Source organism: Charadrius vociferus, unplaced genomic scaffold (assembly GCF_000708025.1).
Source record: "Charadrius vociferus isolate BGI_N301 unplaced genomic scaffold, ASM70802v2 scaffold1039, whole genome shotgun sequence".
Classification (NCBI taxonomy): domain Eukaryota; kingdom Metazoa; phylum Chordata; class Aves; order Charadriiformes; family Charadriidae; genus Charadrius; species Charadrius vociferus.
In genome coordinates this window covers 928,922-929,270 of record NW_009650167.1, presented here as the reverse complement: position 1 = coordinate 929,270, position 349 = coordinate 928,922, and the positions used below count along the sequence as shown (strand labels likewise).

Here is a 349-nt window from a genome sequence, read left to right as displayed (position 1 = left end):
GGTTGGACGGGGCTTGGAGCAACCTGATCTAGTTGAAAATGTCCATGCCCATGGCAGCGGGGTTGGACTAGGTGATGTTTAAAGGTCCCTTCCCACCCAAACTATTTTATGATTCTATGAAAAACTGCCCTCTGCTCTCCTGGGTGGTGAGATGCTGGTATCCCCTTCTCTGTCCGGCAGCATCCAACCTCAGGGTGCCAGCACAGGGATGCCGGGGATGGAAAGGGGATGTGCCGGGCACCTTACCCCAGGGTCTGCAGCGGGCAGGCGGGATGCCGGAGCTGCTGGCAGAGCTGCAGGATGCCGTCGGCTCCCAGCTCGTTGTCGCTGAGGTCCAGGCAGGTGAGGT

At 59.3% G+C, this 349-nt stretch overlaps 1 protein-coding gene across 1 annotated transcript in view; it reads right to left on the bottom strand.

Moving 5' to 3' along the window:
- The window catches only part of LOC104293019 (NACHT, LRR and PYD domains-containing protein 12-like), a 5,843-nt gene that overhangs the window by 850 nt on the left and 4,644 nt on the right, over nucleotides 1-349 (bottom strand). Inside the window, 1 exon segment of the mRNA XM_009892454.1 lies at nucleotides 247-349. This exon segment is cut by the window's right edge and continues 23 nt beyond it. Coding sequence (XP_009890756.1) covers nucleotides 247-349 — 103 coding nt within the window.